At 43.6% G+C, this 18,053-nt stretch overlaps 1 protein-coding gene across 1 annotated transcript in view; it reads right to left on the bottom strand.

Annotated features, from left to right (window-relative positions):
• Positions 1–17,021: 17,021 nt before the first annotated feature.
• Positions 17,022–18,053, bottom strand: part of nts (neurotensin) — a gene marked incomplete at both ends in the record, with an annotated part of 14,246 nt that continues 13,214 nt past the window's right edge. Inside the window, one exon of the mRNA XM_083663174.1 lies at positions 17,022–17,165. Coding sequence (XP_083519300.1) covers positions 17,022–17,165 — 144 coding nt within the window. The remainder of the gene's footprint in view (positions 17,166–18,053) is intronic.

The following is an 18,053-nucleotide window of genomic DNA, read 5'->3' as shown; positions in this document are numbered from 1 at the left end:
GCTCCAATTCCTGGACAAATCCGGTAAAACCAGACAAAGCCAAGGGCTCCGCCGCCCCCCCCTCCCTTCATCCGGTCTGTCTATCTCCATATATAGGCTATTATTCCATATTATTATGCTTCTCAAACCAATCTAACTGCAGTTTCAATACTGCAAGCATGTAAATACGCTACACTATAGCAAGATCAAAGTGAAAATAATGTTCTAAATGCATCGGATAGAAAATTATATAGCCTATGGCTGGATGTCATGAGATTAGATGAAAGTTTGGGCAGAATGATATCGTTTTATCTCTTCTCCCCCACTGCACGATGCAACATCCTCTGAATGACACCTATCACTTTTACTGGATCTGATTACTTTATTCTATTTTATTTACAGGATTTTATTATTGAGTAATTGTATTTTATTTGGCCTATATATGCCTCCCCCCCCCACCCCCTGCCCACAGGCACTGACAAATATGTTAATTCTCAATAAAATCTTCAGTAATCAATCAGAGTGGCTTTAATAGCCAGATTGGCAGCAGCTGGCGCAGTGTGGTCAATATGGCAGACCAAAACCGCTCCACTAAATTCACAGCAGAGGAGAAGATGGTGCTGGCGACTCAGGTGATATATCTGTCCACCATTCATTTTGAATAGCTACAAAACAACTCTTTACTTAAGTCGTTTATTCATCTATCCATCCAGGTTCAAATGTACCATCGCGCACTGTTTGGGGAGGGGAATTACTCCCGCCGGGAGGGCCGATATGCGCTGCGGCTTGTTCAGCACCTCGGACAGCGCCGCTGCCACAGACGGGGGAAACATTTGGAAATAATTCTAACTACTATGCTTTGCACACAGAAAAAATAAATACAAAAGACAATTCTGTAATGAATAGCTGTAATGAAGAGTGGGGTTTGAAGAAGCGCTACACAACAGTTTATCCAGTTTCTCTCTTTCTCTCTTTCTTTCTCTCTCCCTTTCTCTCACATTAAACGATATACATGCCTATAATGTCAATTATCTGAATGAAATAATAATACATATTAATTAGGAATATTAGTAATATTAGTAGCCTAGCTAATTTCGGGGGGGGGGGGGGGTAATAAAACGTAGAGCTATATTACACATAAATGGGGATTATTATGATAGCCTAAACTAAATTTATGAAACTGCATTACAGCTTCACCCAAAGCCTGAGAAGGGTTGCAATCTTATATTCTATTGTATTCTAAAGTATTTTTTCTATATATTGTATTCTCCATTCACTTTCCTGTCCCCGGTGCACAGAATCCTGCTTTAGGCCTGCTTTTCAAAAGCGCAAAGCGCTAAAAGTAGGCCAGGTCGGAAGATGGCTGGAAGATAGCAGTACGCCGGTATTTAGCGCCGACACGCCCACTTTGGCGCATTCAGGGACTCCGCCACGCCCATTCGGCCTAAAGCGCATTTGGCAGCCTAAAGCCTATTGCTATTTTCCCGAAACAGGCGCAAGGCACGTTTTTTTGCGGTTAAGGCCCGTAATAGCGCCGATGGCCTGTGGGAGAATAGGGCCCGAATGTGCAGCTGAGATAAAAGGAGTGATGCTGCAGGCGCTATATATATATATATATATATATATATATATATATATATATATATATATATATATATATATATATATATATATATACACATATATATATATAAATATATGTGTATGTATATAATATATATATATATATATATATATATATATATTGGATATTTATTGGATATATGTTGGAGCAGGCTTCTGCCTACCTGAGAGTGGATAGTGCCTACAGCGAACCAGGGTTTAATCGCTCCCAGTCACTTCGCCTCACAAAGGTGTGCAACCCCACCACCCTCCACCAGCACCCCCACCCTCCACCAGCACCCCCACCCTCCACCAGCACCCCCACCCTCCCATCTGTCTCTCATTGTTGCCAATGAACAAATCTGGCCTCAGGGACATGTGCCGCTACTGTTCCTGCTTTGTAACACCTCCGTCCAACTGGGAACAAGAAAGGAGTAATCAAAACAATTACCTAAGTCCCATCTGTTTCATAGGAGAAGTGCAGCCTTGTTTCTTTGTTTCCGTGTGATTCTTCAGCCAGACTGAAGCAGGTTGTGTCTTGGGGCCTTTTTGTGGAAGATCACACAACCCGGCATCTGTCACAACACAGGAGGAGCTTCACGTCACGTGACTCGTCCAACAAAAGAGCCACATCCAATTACAGCAAGAAGAAACAACAATGTGAGAAGCACAGAGAGTCACCTTGATATGTTCACACAAATACCGCAATCAGAAGACACCCTCTCACCAAGAACAAGAAGAAGATTCAAGGGCGTCTGGGTAGTGTAGAGGTCAAAGCATTCGCCTACCACCACCGCCGAGACCCGGGTTCAATTCCGGTACTTCCGGCTGGGTCAGATCTTCCTACAGACACAATTGGCCGTGTCTGCGGGTGGGAAGCCGGTGGGGTACTGTATGAGTCCTGGTCGCTGCACTAGTGCCTCCTCTGGCCGGTCGGGGCACCTGCGAGGGGAACTGGGGGGAATCGCGTGATCCTCCCACGCACTGCGTCCTGCCGGTGAAACTCCTCGCAGTCAGGTGAAAAGAAGCGGGCGTTGCTGGCTACTGCACATGTATCAGAGGAAGCATGTGCTCTTCCCAGATCGGCAGAGGGGGTGGAGCAATGGCCAAGACAGCAGGGAGAATTGGCACAGTACAATTGGGGAGAAATTGGGAGAAAAGTAAGAAATGCACTTTTGTCTATAAATGTATATTCAGTACTCAGCTGTATCTCCCTGCACTGTATCGTAGGTGATAGGTCCCACACAATTCTAACATACGTACACAATACAAGACATTCAGATCACCTTCATCCATACTATGGAACACATATCAATATTTCCAAAAACGCATCATCTCTCAACTCATTTAAATCCTATCTCAGAACCTCTCTGATGAGTCACACATAGCCCTCATACATCACACTTACACCTCACACTGCCATTTTAACTCTATGTCTACGCACTGATTTTGATTGCTTTTTGTTTTTCCTTTTTTTCTTCTTCTTTTCTTTTTAACTGTTGATTTTATTTTCTCTGTCTATTTTGTTCTCTTGTTTCTGTTGTATTGTACTGTATGCTTTAAATGGATTATTGTTCATATTTGGTTTTCTCAGGTTGAGACCCAGAACAACACCATCCAGGGTTCCACATAATTTTTTGTTTGATTTTTTAAAATCCGTTTCTGTATTTTATGTGCAAAAACAAATTTGTGATTAAAAAAAACAATCAGAGGATGAAGACCCCCTCTCATCAAGAAGAATGTGCAGCAGCCTGGACCACATTGTAGAAAGAAAACAGCATTACAGTGACCGGCTACATTTCACCAGTGTTGCCTTCAGGGACGTTGGTTCTCTCTTCTCCCAGCCATCTCTTTGGCCTGTGTCAGTGCCAAGTCTACCTCACAGTGGTAGATCAGTGTCTGCTGATTAGCTAAACAGCTTTAAAGAGAAAAACCCAGGGAGCATCTTGGCGGAACAATGGCGCCGTGACTTTATGATGAGACGAAATGAGCTCACCACAAGATGTCCCCAGCGCCCACTCCTCCTCATATCTAAGCCCCCACAGTGACACTGCCTCTCCTGGGCATGTCTCCTGGGGCATGTCGTCGTCCCAGTTGAAAAAGTCCTTAATTAAAGATGGATGTCGGGGGGGGGGGGGGTTCTCGCATGCGTAGCTTAGATAACTCATTTCCCAGGGCGCGTTGCTATAAAACAAACGCCCAAGCCGGACACCAGATTCTTCAGCTCTCAGAACAAAGGCCGTCCTCTCTGGCCAGCACCCATCCCCTCGGCTGAAGGACACGAGCAATAACCGCTTTCTGCACCACTGTGACTGGAGGGGGGGGGGGGTTGAGTCATTTAATTATTCATTTATGAATTAATTAATTATCACAGGCAAGCAAAGAGACACAATCAGCCAGTTGAAGACCCCGCTGCTCGCCACGATTACATCCGATCGCTTTCTTCATGCAGCCGGTTTCTGATGTCAGAACACGGCGCAGAGCGCGGAGCTGTCCGTGACGATCAGCCCTGTTGTTTCACTTACACGCTGCAGACGTGGACGAGCATGTACACGTGTATGTGTCTTGTCAGCGTTTTGTAATAGCTGAGCCTCTCTGCCTGCCTCTTGTCTTGTGCTGCTGCACAGCTTGACGAAGCATCTCCTGTCCGGTGTCACAGTGCAAGAAAACAATCTATCAGGGCTTGTAATGGGCCGTGTTGGTTTCACCGCTCTCGCTTCAACACAATCTTGAAGGGTGGTTTCTGCTTTCTCCTCTTCAACAACCAGATCCCTCAACACAATCTGAAGGGTGGTTTCTGCTTTCTCCTCTTCAACAACCAGATCCCTCAACACAATCTGAAGGGTGGTTTCTGCTTTCTCCTCTTCAACAACCAGATCCCTCAACACAGTCTGAAGGGTGGTTTCTGCTTTCTCCTCTTCAACAACCAGATCCCTCAACACAATCTGAAGGGTGGTTTCTGCTTTCTCCTCTCCCCCCTCCCGAAAAAGATCAGTTCCCATAATCAATGACAGGCTGTTATCAGACACCTTTCAAGTATAGTGCAATCGATATAAGGACCTGATCTGGCTCTTTGAGTTCTCCATGTCGCACTAGTGCACTTTAAGTGACTTGTGCCTGTCTGGTTGTACACTCCCGCATATTAACCGTTTTTGGGCAGTGGTGGCCCAACGGTTAGAGAAGCGAGCTGGTGACCGGAAGGTCGTCGGTTCAATCCCCGGGACCGGCAGGATAAATCTTGGTGGGGAAAATGAAAAAGGCAGCACTTGCCCCTCCCTCATTACCGCCACTGAGGTGCCCTTGAGCAAGGCCCTTAACCCGCAACCGCTCCAGTGGAGCTGCTCAGTGGCCAGCAGATCAGACTGTGGTTGTACTGGTCAGCTTCCAGGTATGAATGTGTGTGAATGTGAACAGGGCACTCATGAAAAAGAGAGCATTGCTCTCAGTGAGACTCCCCCTTTATAAATAAAGGTAAAAAAAAAAAAAAAAAAAAAAAACATGTCCAATTCTGATGTGTTGAGGGAAAAGTCGAGTGTGCACACTTGCCTCCTCCTCCCCAGTCAATTGATCTGTAACAGATGAATGAATCCGGATGTGTTGTTGTCACTGGCAAATCAAGTTTGATTCTGATTCTGATTTCTAAATGTTGTGGCATTCTCAAAAGTGCAAAAATTATCTAGCTGGAAAACAACAAGGCCATGTAGGAGATATATATATATATATATATATATATATATATATATATATATAATATGTGTGTATATATATATATATATATATATATATATATATATATATATATATATATATATATATATATACATACATATATAATATATATATATTCAAATGCTTCAATGGGATTCAAATGTAATATCCACTATATCCACTTTTGGGCCAGGGGAAGATTACCTGCTCATTTCTCAGCATTTCAAAAATAAACCTGACTACGCTTTATCATCTAAAGTGCTACTACAGTGTAAGCATATCTCTTTTGTTAGCTGACAACTTCAACAATAATCCATAGTGACTTCCATTTTGTTGCCAACACTAGTGATGATATCAGTATAGGCGTCACAAAGTGCTTCTCTCCAAAGTCTCTCTTTCTTTGCAGTGCGTCGTTATTCACACCAGCTATTGACGAGACGATAAACAGCCCTGACACGGCGCATCCCCTCGCTGCCTTTGGGCGGAGGGCCACACCAACACTGCCCATGTGTGGTCTAGAATGACTATGTGTGGGCTAGAATGACTTATGTGTGGGCTAGAATGACTATGTGTGGGCTAGAATGACTTATGTGTGGGCTAGAATGACTATGTGTGGGCTAGAATGACTTATGTGTGGGCTAGAATGACTATGTGTGGGCTAGAATGACTTATGTGTGGGCTAGAATGACTATGTGTGGGCTAGAATGACTATGTGTGGGCTAGAATGACTTATGTGTGGGCTAGAATGACTTATGTGTGGGCTAGAATGACTATGTGTGGGCTAGAATGACTTATGTGTGGGCTAGAATGACTATGTGTGGGCTAGAATGACTATGTGTGGGCTAGAATGACTTATGTGGGCTAGAATGACTTATGTGTGGGCGAGAATGACTTATGTGCATCACTGAGAGGTCTGAAACTGTCTTTTCCTTTAGGAGTGAAGACGCTCTGCAGCATCACTGAGAGGTCTCAAACTGTCTTTTCCTTTAGGAGTGAAGACGCTCTGCAGCATCACTGAGAGGTCTGAAACTGTCTTTTCCTTTAGGAGTGAAGACGCTCTGCAGCATCACTGAGAGGTCTGAAACTGTCTTTTCCTTTAGGAGTGAAGACGCTCTGCAGCATCCTACTGAGAGGTCTCAAACTGTCTTTTCCTTTAGGAGTGAAGACGCTCAGCAGCATCACTGAGAGGTCTCAAACTGTCTTTTCCTTTAGGAGTGAAGACGCTCAGCAGCATCACTGAGAGGTCTCAAACTGTCTTTTCCTTTAGGAGTGAAGACGCATTGCAGCATCACTGAGAGGTCTCAAACTGTCTTTTCCTTTAGGAGTGAAGACGCATTGCAGCATCACTGAGAGGTCTCAAACTGTCTTTTCCTTTAGGAGTGAAGACGCTCTGCAGCATCACTGAGAGGTCTGAAACTGTCTTTTCCTTTAGGAGTGAAGACGCTCTGCAGCATCCTACTGAGAGGTCTCAAACTGTCTTTTCCTTTAGGAGTGAAGACGCTCAGCAGCATCACTGAGAGGTCTCAAACTGTCTTTTCCTTTAGGAGTGAAGACGCTCAGCAGCATCACTGAGAGGTCTCAAACTGTCTTTTCCTTTAGGAGTGAAGACGCTCTGCAGCATCACTGAGAGGTCTCAAACTGTCAGCCAACATCCACCAACTCCAAATTGGAGTTAAATTGAAGAGGCGTGGGGCTGGAGATAGGCCAAGACAAGCAGGCCCAAGCATTGCTGCAGAGGCAGATGTCCATGAAGATTTTTAATGGAGTCGAATTAATTCACGCAGGGTATAATTTGTCCCGTGCATGTGGGAGGCGAACAGAACGGAACTTTTTCAGGGTCATGGGAGTCGTTATAGTGATAGACATCTGCTGAGGCAAAAAAAACTGACAGATCTAGTCAGATGTCGAGGTAGTGATAAATTGCATTCCTCCAATGTAAAGTCTGTTCTGAAGCCAAAAATGTGTCCTCGAATATGTTTTGCCAACACTTTTGCATGGAGAATGTGCTCATTAGACTGCTGGAGAACGTCCATTGGAAAATGTTTCATGAAGTTTGGAAAACGTTTCGTAAAGCGGTTGTATTATACAAATCCAAATGTTCCTCCGTTTATATACACATGGCCAAAGACAGCGATTCTCTCTTTCATATCAATGACCCACAATTTAGTCCACACTAGGGCCACAGACCCCATTTAATGAGATTTTGTCTGTCAGACTCAAATCTGAGGATATCTTTAGTGTTGTTAGATATGATTTTGTATTCCATGGTATTGTAAGTAGAGAGATGACAGCGAAACTGTGATCAAAATGGTCATTATTCTACATTCTCTAATTGTGCTAACTTCTTGTAAATGAAATAATGGTGAAGTTTAAAAATTCATCAACTTGCTGGGGACCCCCCTGGAACCCCCTCAACGACCCCTGGTGGTCCCCGGACCCCATATTGAGAACCACTGATCAAAGAGGTTTAATAATAAAGACATTGTTACAATGCTGAAATGTCACACGTGAGAGGACTATTTCATGTTACTGCATTCCTCCATTTTTAACAGACTAAGTATTAGAAATACTACTATCACAACGTGGACTTGATTGGCTCCCCTCGTGGCCAATCAGGCCAGTTTGCAGCATTTGAACTGACACCACTTGGAAAGCCTTCACTCGGCATGTTCGCTGCATTTGAATTAGAGGAGCTGTTGTCCACCAATCAGGACAATCCAGCTTCAGCCTGTGAAGACGAAGAAGGCTTTAGTCTTCAAATTGATTCATTCAATCAGAAATTCAATTTAACTTCTAACTTTTTACATCGCTGGCTTTCCGGGGGAAGCTAAGCGGGGCTGCCTGTGATCAGTCCTTGGATGGATCATGGGAGACTGTGTGTGCATGGTGCTGGAAGTGGTGTTGCAGGACTCTTCCTCTGGTCTCATGAATAATATTCCCATCCCAATGCCCCAGGGCAGAGACAGGGACTCTGTCCTGAGAGTGAGCACTGTCCTTCAGATGAGATGTTAAAGCGAGGTCCTGACTATGTTGTTATTAAAGATGCCATCAGCACTCTTCTCAAGAGTAGGGGTATAACCCCGGTGTCGTGGTGGGGTGGTGTAACCCCTCAAACAGGCATGACAGCTGATGTGTGTTGAGCGTTCTGGTGCAAACTGGCTGCCGTGCATCACCCAGGTGGGTGCTACAGCATACATCGGTGGTGGATGAGTTGAATGCAATCATGCACTATAATTGCAATCAATTATCATACATTTATATTGATTTTTAAATCATCATAGCGAAAGGAAGGACATTACATTACAATACATTACATTACGTCATTTGGCAGACGCTTTTATCCAAAGCGACTTACAATAACACATTTTTGTCAGCAATAGAGCGATCAACTATGCAACACAGTCTATGACAACTACAACATCTGAAGGAATAGTGGTAAAGTTAAGTTAGTAATTTTTTTTTTTTTTTAAGAGAGAAAGAAGTTGGTTCAAGAAGGGTCCAGATGGAGCCTGAAAAGGTGTGGCTTTAGTCTTTTCCGAAAGATCGGCAGTGATTCAGCCGTCCTGACCGAAGGTGGAAGCTCATTCCACCATTGAGGTGCCAGGGACGAGAAGAGTCGCGATCGGGATGAGCGTCTTTTGAGCCCCCGTAGCGAAGGAGGGGCGAGGCGTCCTGCACTAGTGGAGGAGCGAAGGGAACGGTGAGAGGTTTGGAACCTGACCATAGATTGCAGGTACAGAGGAGCTGTCTGGGGTACTGCCCTGTAGGCCAGTACCAGGACAATGCCATTGTTCTGGCGGTCCAATAATAAAAAGTCTAAAAACGCCACATCTGGCTCCATCCACACCCTGACTGCCTAACCCTAACCCTAACTGTCTAACCCTAACCCTAACTGTCTAACCCTAACCCTAACTGTCTAACCCTAACCCTAACTGTCTAACCCTAACTGTCTAACCCTAACTCTAACTGTCTAACCCTAACCCTAACTGTCTAACCCTAACCCTAACTGTCTAACCCTAACTCTAACTGTCTAACCCTAACTGTCTAACCCTAACTGTCTAACCCTAACTCTAACTGTCTAACCCTAACTGTCTAACCCTAACTCTAACTGTCTAACCCTAACCCTAACTGTCTAACCCTAACTCTAACTGTCTAACCCTAACCCTAACTGTCTAACCCTAACCCTAACTGTCTAACCCTAACTCTAACTGTCTAACCCTAACTGTCTAACCCTAACCCTAACTGTCTAACCCTGACTGCCTAACCCTAACCCTAACCCTAACTGTCTAACCCTAACTGCATAACCCTAACCTCAGTGAGTGACCCCATGCCTCAACCCAACCACCTCTGGGATAACGTGCTGGGCTTTCGGTCCAATATGGCGACATACTGTAGCCTACGTACTTCTTTGTGTTCTGGACTATTGAGGTTTCAGAATAACGAGCCACCATAACAATGGGCAGTGCCCTTAGTGGACCCACAGCGTAAACAGTTCAGTGAGTGATAATGAGTGGGTGAATAAGCTGCTCAAGGAGACATTGACAGGATTGTCTGTTACGGGGCTCAAACGTGTTGGTTCCAGGATGATCTCTGTAAGCTCGTCACACCAACCTACATTTCAGATGCTGTTCTTGGCCTGTGGGGTCGCTAGTTCTCTGTGATATTGCACCTCATTTGAGATTGCCTGAAGCTCACACTGCCACTGTTTAATAGGCATATTGAGTATTCTAGCTTGTAGAATGTGATTAAAATGAGCAAATTGTGCAGCAGACTAGACTGAACGGTAGATAATATTAGTTTGATACAGATGATACAGATCTATCAAAATGAATGGCAAGCATCATCATTCTGATTGGATACCGTAGCGTAGTGGCTAGAATATAGTATGAACTTTCGGATTTGTTTCGGAGGACGAACTCCAAACTCTGGGTGATGGCTGAGATTTTCTCATCTGCTCTTGTCAACCAAAGTCCAGATTCACGTTGTGCTGTACTGCCACCTGCTGGTGGAGACATATGTGAAACTGAATTACCTTGGCCTGGCTGCAATGCTGTAATGTTGAACTTTAATTAAAGCGGTATTTCACTTTGGCAGGACATTTTCTCTTTTTAGCGCGCACACACACACTTTGATAAGACTTCAGCTGAGGTCGACTTCCAACATTATACCGACCCAGGGGATCAGCTGTCGTCGCTGTAATTCAGTTCTGTATCCACACACAGATGAGAAAAGGCAAAATGACTTTGTGGAAAGTAAGTCCCCGGACACAGAATGAAACAGTTATGATCTTGGTCTACTTTTGCCAAGTTCCAATCTTTTGTTTTTATGCAGCTAAATGAATGGTGGTGCCCAGAGCTACCCCGCCTAGTGGTTAGCCATGAGCTCACACATGAAAATGAGAAATCATCTAATCATAGCTATTGTCTCTTTAAAGAGCCGCTGGGAAATATCCTGTTTTAATAACGTTGCTCTACACCTTTTGTGGTTGGGAATTAATCAGAGGCGAAGTGCACCCAGAAAGTTTGAGAGGGGCCTACTAAGTTTAGACAAACACACAAATTCACATCTGTTAGTGGCACCTTAGTTAGCCTAGAGGGAACTAAAAACTTGAGGAAGGGAAAGGGTAGATTAGATTACCAATGTATGGTCTATCGATAACATAATTAGATTAATCATGATAACTGAATATTAAATCAACAGCAACAACAAAAATACATTTTATTTTACACCAGAGAGATGTTACAGTAGATATCTAAGAGGCCATTTACACCTGGCACTAACATGCTTCTGTGATCAGATTGCAATCGGATAGTGCTTGACGACCACATTAACCCGATTACATACACCTGGTATTAATATGTGTCTCCGTGTCCACTGATTGCGATCACATGAGGCAAGCTCCATAGCATAGAGCAGCAGAACAACAGTGGTGATTGTTGTTGTATGTGGATTGAGAGGAACGCATTGCATTTACATTTGTGTTCAATGTGGTCACAATGCGTCCGTGAACACCTCTGGAGGTGGTTTTGCCGATCAGATCACAATCCATCCTCATGTGTCTTGGGGGTGTTTACACATGTACTTTCAAATGGTCAAGCACTATACGATTGCAATCTGATCACAGAAAATGTAACCTGACATTGCCAGATGGGGGCGGTAGGCTATTGTTTTCACAAACCAAATTGGATTTTAGATCTCATGAGAGAATCCAGCTTGCTTGCAAGGTTACAGAAAATGCATGTTAGTGCCAGGTTTAAATGGCCTGTAATATCTCACTTTGTATTGATAATGTCAGTATGAGGTATTTCTCATACTACTAGCAGGAATGTCCAACAAAATGAGAATTTCAACATTCAAACAAAAAGTGTACTTGCTCCAGTATAACCTTTTTGTTTTGGGGCTTCAATGGACTGAAAATTGACATTATCTACAATTCTAATTAGCTAAATTAGGACAATTAACAAAGCTGCTTTGTCTCTAATTGAATCGGCATAGAGGAAATTACCGTACTCAAAAGGTCTCAGTCAATATATATTCTTCATCGAGGCTAAGCAAGACTAAATAGAAACATCACACACTCCAAATACATGACCTTCCCGATAGCATCATTTGTGTAAACATCTGTGTTAGCACAGTGGTTCACCACTTGAAACTGCTAGAAGTCGGCCAAGACTCTCCCTGTATAGTAACTGTTAGAGTAAATGTATATCTGGTAGTCTAAGAAATATGAACTTTAAAAATGTTAATGGTCACGCACAAATGTCAGCAGTCTTACAGCGTTTCTACTATACTAACTATATTCTCATATAACTTTCAGGTGACGTGCCCTGACGGCATGAGCAGCCTGTGGTCTTCAGCACGCACTGGCTTGCTTTGCAGCTGAGTGTGAAGTATGTACAGTATAAATCTTTACACGGGCTCAGTCGCACCCCCGTATTTATCTGAGCTAATCATCCCATTATGTTCCAGATTCAGATTCAGATTAATTTATTAAGGACTGCACAACAAGTCGGCAGAATTTGCTTTCGGTACAGCAATTGTTAAGCACATGAATATTGTGTCAGCATGAGACATTACAGTACATAGACAGACATATGGCAACATAAATACAGAACATTCAACATATATATTGCTGGAGAGGTATGCAGTGATGTTTCAGAGGTGAGTGGAGTTCAGACACCTGATGGCAGTGGGGAAATTGTGAATTGTGTTGTTTTGGTGGAAATGGATCTGTAGCGCCGTCCAGAGGGCAACAGTTGGAACAGGTGATTGGCTGGGTGAGATGGGTCAGAAACTATTTTTTGTGCTCGTGTGATTGTCCGTTTATGGTGGAGAGTGTCTAGTGATGGGAGTGGGGTACCTATGATTTTTGAAGCTTTTTTTATTATTCGTTGGAGTTTGTTGCGTGAGTTACTGTCCAGGTTGCCGTACCAGATGGTTATGGATGAGGTGAGGATGCTTTCTAGTATGGCTGTATAGAACTGGAGGAGCAGATTGGATTTTACTTTGAATTTTTCCCACGCGCACCGTCCGCTCACAGGATGATAATTACCTTAAAAATTAAAATTAAAATTAAGACGTATATAATTCCATGGGTGGAAAGGTTATCTTGCACACCCTGGGGGTGGAGGGGGCTTCCGTGTGTCTCGGCCCGGGCCTTCACTCTCACGCCTTATGGGTGTGGGGGCGGGGCTTCGGTGCTCTCATTCATTGGTCGAGGGATGCCGGTAGGTCAGAATAGCTTGGGTTAGGCTATAGATTAGCTACAGCCTAACTGTAGGCTGTAGATTGGTTAGACCAGAGGATTCCAAAGTCTGAGCCTCTTCTCAGAAATAGCATGGAAAAAGCTCCATGAAAAGTCTGCCTTCACGCTTATTCAAATTATTAAATAAACTATAACTGAAATAACTCAAATCAATCACTCACTGAGCCTCCCCTCAAACTGTTGAGCCCCCCTCTGGAGGCCCACGTACCTCCCACTTTGGAAACCTCTGAGCTGGACCTCTTGATTGTTATAGTGTTCAGGCTAAGATTAGATTAGATTAGAGTAGGACAGGGCAGACTAGGCTGTAGATTAGTTAGATTCATTGTGTGCTAGTTAGTTCCAGCTAATGGCTATAGAGTAGTCAGATTATCTGTGCGGTTGCTCGTTTATCCTGGCCGCTCTGCTGCCGGTTCCAGTGTGCCGCTGCTACCTCGACCGCTGCTGCGGGAAGGCCAGGCAGATTGAGTAGCTGCTGTATGCGCTAGGGCGCTAGGGCGATAATTGTCAATTTGTTTCTTGCTATTCACTTGCTCATTTTGCCTGGTACTAGTAATGTAACTAATTACTTTGAAAAATGTAATCAGTAAAGTAACTTTTATTACTTTTTAAGGAGTAATCAGTTATCAGTAACTCATTACATTTCCCAAGTAACTTGCCCAACAACACTGATGATTGTGTTGGCTAGTTTTATTTGAATGAGATGTGTGTTCTTTTGCCAGAGGGGATTCTTCCATACATTGCATTGCAGTCATTCACATGGTAAGATAGTCCAGACTTGTTAAACAACACTGCCATCCGCTGCCTGTGATCGGCACCTGCACCAACATCAGAGCAATGGAAGTTATAGACATGAGATGGTATTTACTACAGTAACAGAAGGTTTAGAGTTTGGGGAAAGTTGACTGAACACTCTTGCCCTTTTCAAGCCTTGTTTGCAAAATGTCCGGAATATTCAGCGGAAACTTTCCATGGGAATTAAGAGGAACGAAGTTAATGGGAATAAAATGGTCACTTTTTTGCCATGTCAAAGTTGAACTTCACATGAGACTATTTTCATTGAACAACAATAACAGCAACAAACATGAATGTTGAATAATGTATTCCCTATGACCCCCCCCCCCCCCCCCTCTAAAAATGACTTTTCAGGAAGACAAATCTGTAAACTGAGACATTTAGTGTGGGACTCTGGATTGGTTTTCTTCCTCTCAAACTACAGCTGTGTGGAGCACTTTGGGTTTTCAGCACACTTCCTCTCGCTCTACAGCTGTGTGGAGCACTTTGGGTTTTCATCACACTTCCTCTCGCTCTACAGCTGTGTGGAGCACTTTGGGTTTTCAGCACACTTCGCACAGCCCTTGGTTGCAACGTTACTGGCCGGTACTACTCTGCTTCTCGAAACTGGGTGTGCTGACTGCCATCTACTGGAGGTAATACACTCACTATCAATAAGTAGTATCAACCCCACTTCATTTTTGTTTTAATATCCCTTTCATTTTGAGACTATATTTACCGTAAACAAATGAGAGCCATCTGGTGTGATGTTGCTGGAAGTCTGCTGGGTTGAGCTGTTCTTCAAAGAGCAACCATCTCCCACTTCAGTCTTTCATCTGTTCTTCCAGAGCAAACAGAGCTCCCACTTCAGTCTTTCATCTGTTCTTCCAGAGCAAACAGAGCTCCCACTTCAGTCTTTCATCTGTTCTTCACAGAGCAAACAGAGCTCCCACTGCAGCAGCAACATCCTCTTTGCAACAGGAAGCCGCACGATTGATGGGAACTGTAGTCTTCTGAGAAACACTAGTGTGAGCTAGAGGCCACCAGCCGTCTGATGGTCTTCCTTCTTTATGGTAATTATGCTAAGGTAAAAAAGACAATTATGCACATAAAAAAAAACGTACAGGTGCTGGACAAAAGATAACTATAACAAAAAGATAAAGTCCGCACACTGAGGCTCCATCAATGGTTTTTTATTTGCAACGTTTCGATCTTCACAGGATCTGTGTCAAGCAATCAAACTGTATCTTTTTGTTATAATTATGCTAAGGTGTCACAATTTAACAATGATATATTGATATTTACAAATGCTATAATTAGCACCTTTAAAATACGTCATCTTGAAAAGTCTGTGGTCCCGAATTAGACACAGTACTGTGGTGAAAGTGGCAACCTTTTGAAGAGTGTAAAGTACAACGTACAAAGAGAGACACGTGAAATAAGATGACATTGAATTGAGATTTGAAAATCAACCTGGATGAAGTTGACAAAGGATCTAGGGTTTATTATCAGCAGGTTTTCATTGATTACTAATAATACAAATTATTTTGTAATAATTTGTATTATTACAAATAATTGTAATAACCCTTGTTATTACAAACCCTTGTATTATCTACAAGGGTTTCATTTTTGCAAGTAAACCAACCATTTTCTGCATCATACAACTGATGTAGGAAGCTGTAAGAAGTAGAATTTCAAAAATCTTTCCCAGCCCTTTATAGCGAATTGAGACAGATTTGGCTTCAACAATACTCTCTAAGATAATCATCAAACAGATGAGAACCTTTTGGAAAGATGAAGTGTGCAAACAGATAGGGAACAGAAAGGGGTGCGTGTTCCACGAGCAGCTCATGCTGAAACAGAAGATAGTCACATCACACTGGTTTTGAAATATGTACCCTTTAATCACATCCTGAAATAAAATAATCACACTATGCAGTGAACAAAGATGTGTTAATAAATATAGTCTCTCAAAGATGCTCTGGATATCCTTTTATTCAGAGGAGCCAAACGTGAAGGGAGCAGAATACAGAGAGGCGTTGACTCTGGAGCAGAATACAGACAGGCCTTGACTCTGGAGCAGAATACAGACAGGCCTTGACTCTGGAGCAGAATACAGAGAGGTCTTGACTCTGGAGCAGAATACAGAGAGGCCTGGACTCTGGAGCAGAATACAGACAGGTCTTGACTCTGGAGCAGAATACAGACAGGTCTTGACTCTGGAGCAGAATACAGACAGGCCTTGACTCTGGAGCAGAATACAGAGAGGTATTGACTCTGGAGCAGAATACAGAGAGGCCTGGACTCTGGAGCAGAATACAGACAGGTCTTGACTCTGGAGCAGAATACAGACAGGTCTTGACTCTGGAGCAGAATACAGACAGGTCTTGACTCTGGAGCAGAATACAGACAGGTCTTGACTCTGGAGCAGAATACAGACAGGTCTTGACTCTGGAGCAGAATACAGACAGGTCTTGACTCTGGAGCAGAATACAGACAGGTCTTGACTCTGGAGCAGAATACAGACAGGTCTTGACTCTGGAGCAGAATACAGACAGGTCTTGACTCTGGAGCAGAATACAGACAGGTCTTGACTCTGGAGCAGAATACAGAGAGGCCTTGACTCTGGACAAACAGAGGCTACAATCGAGAGGTCTGGTTTGATAAAGCAACAGCAGAAGACATCGCAGCTATGGAGAGCCAAAGTGGAACGTCACTTCCTGCTTCAGCACTGTACCAGAGATTTTCATCCGACCATTTATTTGCCCATAGACATTTGGTAAGATGCTTATTACTTGTTCAAACCAAAGGGCTCAGATATATTTAGAAACAGCAGAGATCGCATAACATTTAAATCGGACCAAAACGTTAAAAAAAAAAAAAATCCGGTTTAAAGAAAAAAAAAGTTCGGATAAGTTTTGGTCCGAATGAAGTTTTGGTCCGAGTTCTATGGTCTCTCCCGATTCTAAATATATCTGAACCGTTTGGTTTGAAGAAGTGAAACTTATTTTTATACGCATTTTACGAATTGTCTATGGGAAAATAAATGGCGGATGAAAATCTCGGGTACAGTGCTGAAGCAGGAAGTATAGGCGGCCGCTTTGCCTCTCTATAAGGAAAGAAGAAGAAAGTAAAGACGCTGACGTATTCACAGAATTTATATGGTCTCCCCAGCCCCTCCTCACACACACGCACGTCAGTAAAATGTACTTCGTTTCAGAATGTATGGCCTCCGGGACTTGGTGCTTTGTGTCGCTTGCCTCTTCAGGATGTATGGTGATTTACGTTTCAGCGGAGCCTCGTTCTCCTCAAAGTAGGATTCTAGAGAGTCGCGGAGTAGCTGTAGAAGAAGAAGAAGAATGTCACACATTGACTGTATAACATATGCACGATGCGTCTCTACTTCCTATGCTGCCATTATGCAAAAATGAAGCCAAAATATCTTGTTTCAGTGAGCTGCCATTTTGCCAGTAGGCAAGATTTCCCCCCCTACTATGGGTCCGGGATGACCCCGCCCCGAACCCGAAGGACCAGTCACTGTGTTACTAAACTCCCTCTGTTGTCTCCAGTGTGAAGGACCAGTCACTGTGTTACTAAACTCCCTCTGTTGTCTCCAGTGTGAAGGACCAGTCACTGTGTTACTAAACTCTCTCTGTTGTCTCCAGTGTGAAGGACCAGTCACTGTGTTACTAAACTCCCTCTGTTGTCTCCAGTGTGAAGGACCAGTGTTACTAAACTCCCTCTGTTGTCTCCAGTGTGAAGGACCAGTGTTACTAAACTCCCTCTGTTGTCTCCAGTGTGAAGGACCAGTCACTGTGTTACTAAACTCTCTCTGTTGTCTCCAGTGTGAAGGACCAGTCACTGTGTTACTAAACTCTCTCTGTTGTCTCCAGTGTGAAGGACCAGTCACTGTGTTACTAAACTCTCTCTGTTGTCTCCAGTGTGAAGGACCAGTCACTGTGTTACTAAACTCCCTCTGTTGTCTCCAGTGTGAAGGACCAGTCACTGTGTTACTAAACTCTCTCTGTTGTCTCCAGTGTGAAGGACCAGTCACTGTGTTACTAAACTCTCTCTGTTGTCTCCAGTGTGAAGGACCAGTCACTGTGTTACTAAACTCCCTCTGTTGTCTCCAGTGTGAAGGACCAGTCACTGTGTTACTAAACTCCCTCTGTTGTCTCCAGTGTGAAGGACCAGTCACTGTGTTACTAAACTCCCTCTGTTGTCTCCA

Source organism: Poromitra crassiceps, assembly GCF_964638095.1.
Source record: "Poromitra crassiceps genome assembly, chromosome: 30".
NCBI lineage: Eukaryota > Metazoa > Chordata > Actinopteri > Beryciformes > Melamphaidae > Poromitra > Poromitra crassiceps.
The sequence above is the reverse complement of the archived record's forward strand: the minus strand, read 5'-3'. Positions and strand labels throughout refer to the sequence as shown.